Source organism: Sesamum indicum, linkage group LG15 (assembly GCF_000512975.1).
Source record: "Sesamum indicum cultivar Zhongzhi No. 13 linkage group LG15, S_indicum_v1.0, whole genome shotgun sequence".
In the NCBI taxonomy this organism is placed as follows: domain Eukaryota; kingdom Viridiplantae; phylum Streptophyta; class Magnoliopsida; order Lamiales; family Pedaliaceae; genus Sesamum; species Sesamum indicum.
Genome location: NC_026159.1, coordinates 9,487,010 through 9,488,141, shown reverse-complemented (window position 1 = coordinate 9,488,141; position 1,132 = coordinate 9,487,010). Strand labels below are relative to the sequence as shown.

The 1,132-nt window shown below is 41.4% G+C and overlaps 1 protein-coding gene across 1 annotated transcript in view; it reads left to right on the top strand.

Moving 5' to 3' along the window:
* LOC105178424 overlaps nucleotides 403-1,132 on the top strand; it is a 2,763-nt gene continuing 2,033 nt past the window's right edge. Inside the window, exons 1-2 of the mRNA XM_011101886.2 lie at nucleotides 403-502; nucleotides 667-1,047. Of these exons, the coding sequence (XP_011100188.2) occupies nucleotides 403-502; nucleotides 667-1,047 (481 nt within the window). The remainder of the gene's footprint in view (nucleotides 503-666; nucleotides 1,048-1,132) is intronic.

Here is a 1,132-nt window from a genome sequence, read left to right as displayed (position 1 = left end):
CTCCGATCGCCACCTCTCCACTAATGCAGTGATGAGGTGTTGATTTAATTGAAGGCGTCCGCACCTATAAACTCCATAAAATCCTATTTGGTGTAGGATTTCTTGTACACGCTCGGACATATTATTTTGGTTAAAGTAGCTCCAAAAGGTACCATCCGCACGCCGTGAAATGAGTACGGCGTCTAGGTCACCATCTGGAATATCGTCAGACCTATGTTGGGCTTGTTGTGATAATACAGTACTATCACGAGGACCGTAGACTGATCGTCTATCCATTTGTGTGGAAAAAAAAAATTGAATACAAACTCACGGCACAAAATGAAGGTGGGTGAAAATTTGAAAATTTTTGCTGGTGGATGAAGTGAATTTATATAATATGTACTTATATATGTACATATATACATGGCCTCTTCAAAGGCTGGTAGGTACCAGCCTTTGAATAAGGCTGGTACGTACCAGCCTTTCAATCAGGCAGGTACGTACCAGCCTTTCAATCAGGCAGGTACGTACCAGCCTTTGCCCTCCATAATGGTCGCGACCTACCTGAATAAACGCAGCACTACCCGCCTATATATATGCGTACATCCCTTGTTTTCGTCATCTACATACCAGCCTTTGAGATTTTTCTTACAACATATTAATATCTTGTTCCTCATTTTTACTTAGAAACTTGCAACAAAATGGCTTCTTCATCTTCTCGCATTGAGATTTTTCTGTATTTTGGTGGTGAATTATCGAGCGATGGATGGTCTGTTACATATGATCAGACGCCCATTGCAGCAATGAGGATCCCCCGTTCATCCAGTTATGATCAATTTTTATCAAAAATCTACAAAAAAATTGGTGTTGATAGCTCCCGATTTTCGTTGAATGTTTCTGCAAAACATTCGTGCCAATACCTAGGGCGAATTAAGGAAACACTGATACCAATAAAGGATGACGATACATTGTCATTCTTTACTGATCCTACAACTGGATTTTCACTAATGGAAATATTCGTCGAAACGGTGGAAATCCAGCACGATGATGCTCCACAAATTGGCCGAGGTTGGGGAGCTTTCGATTCCCGGCAGTTGGTGGATGACAACTCACAAATGAGTCAACAATGGGGGGAATACATGGCGATGTTATC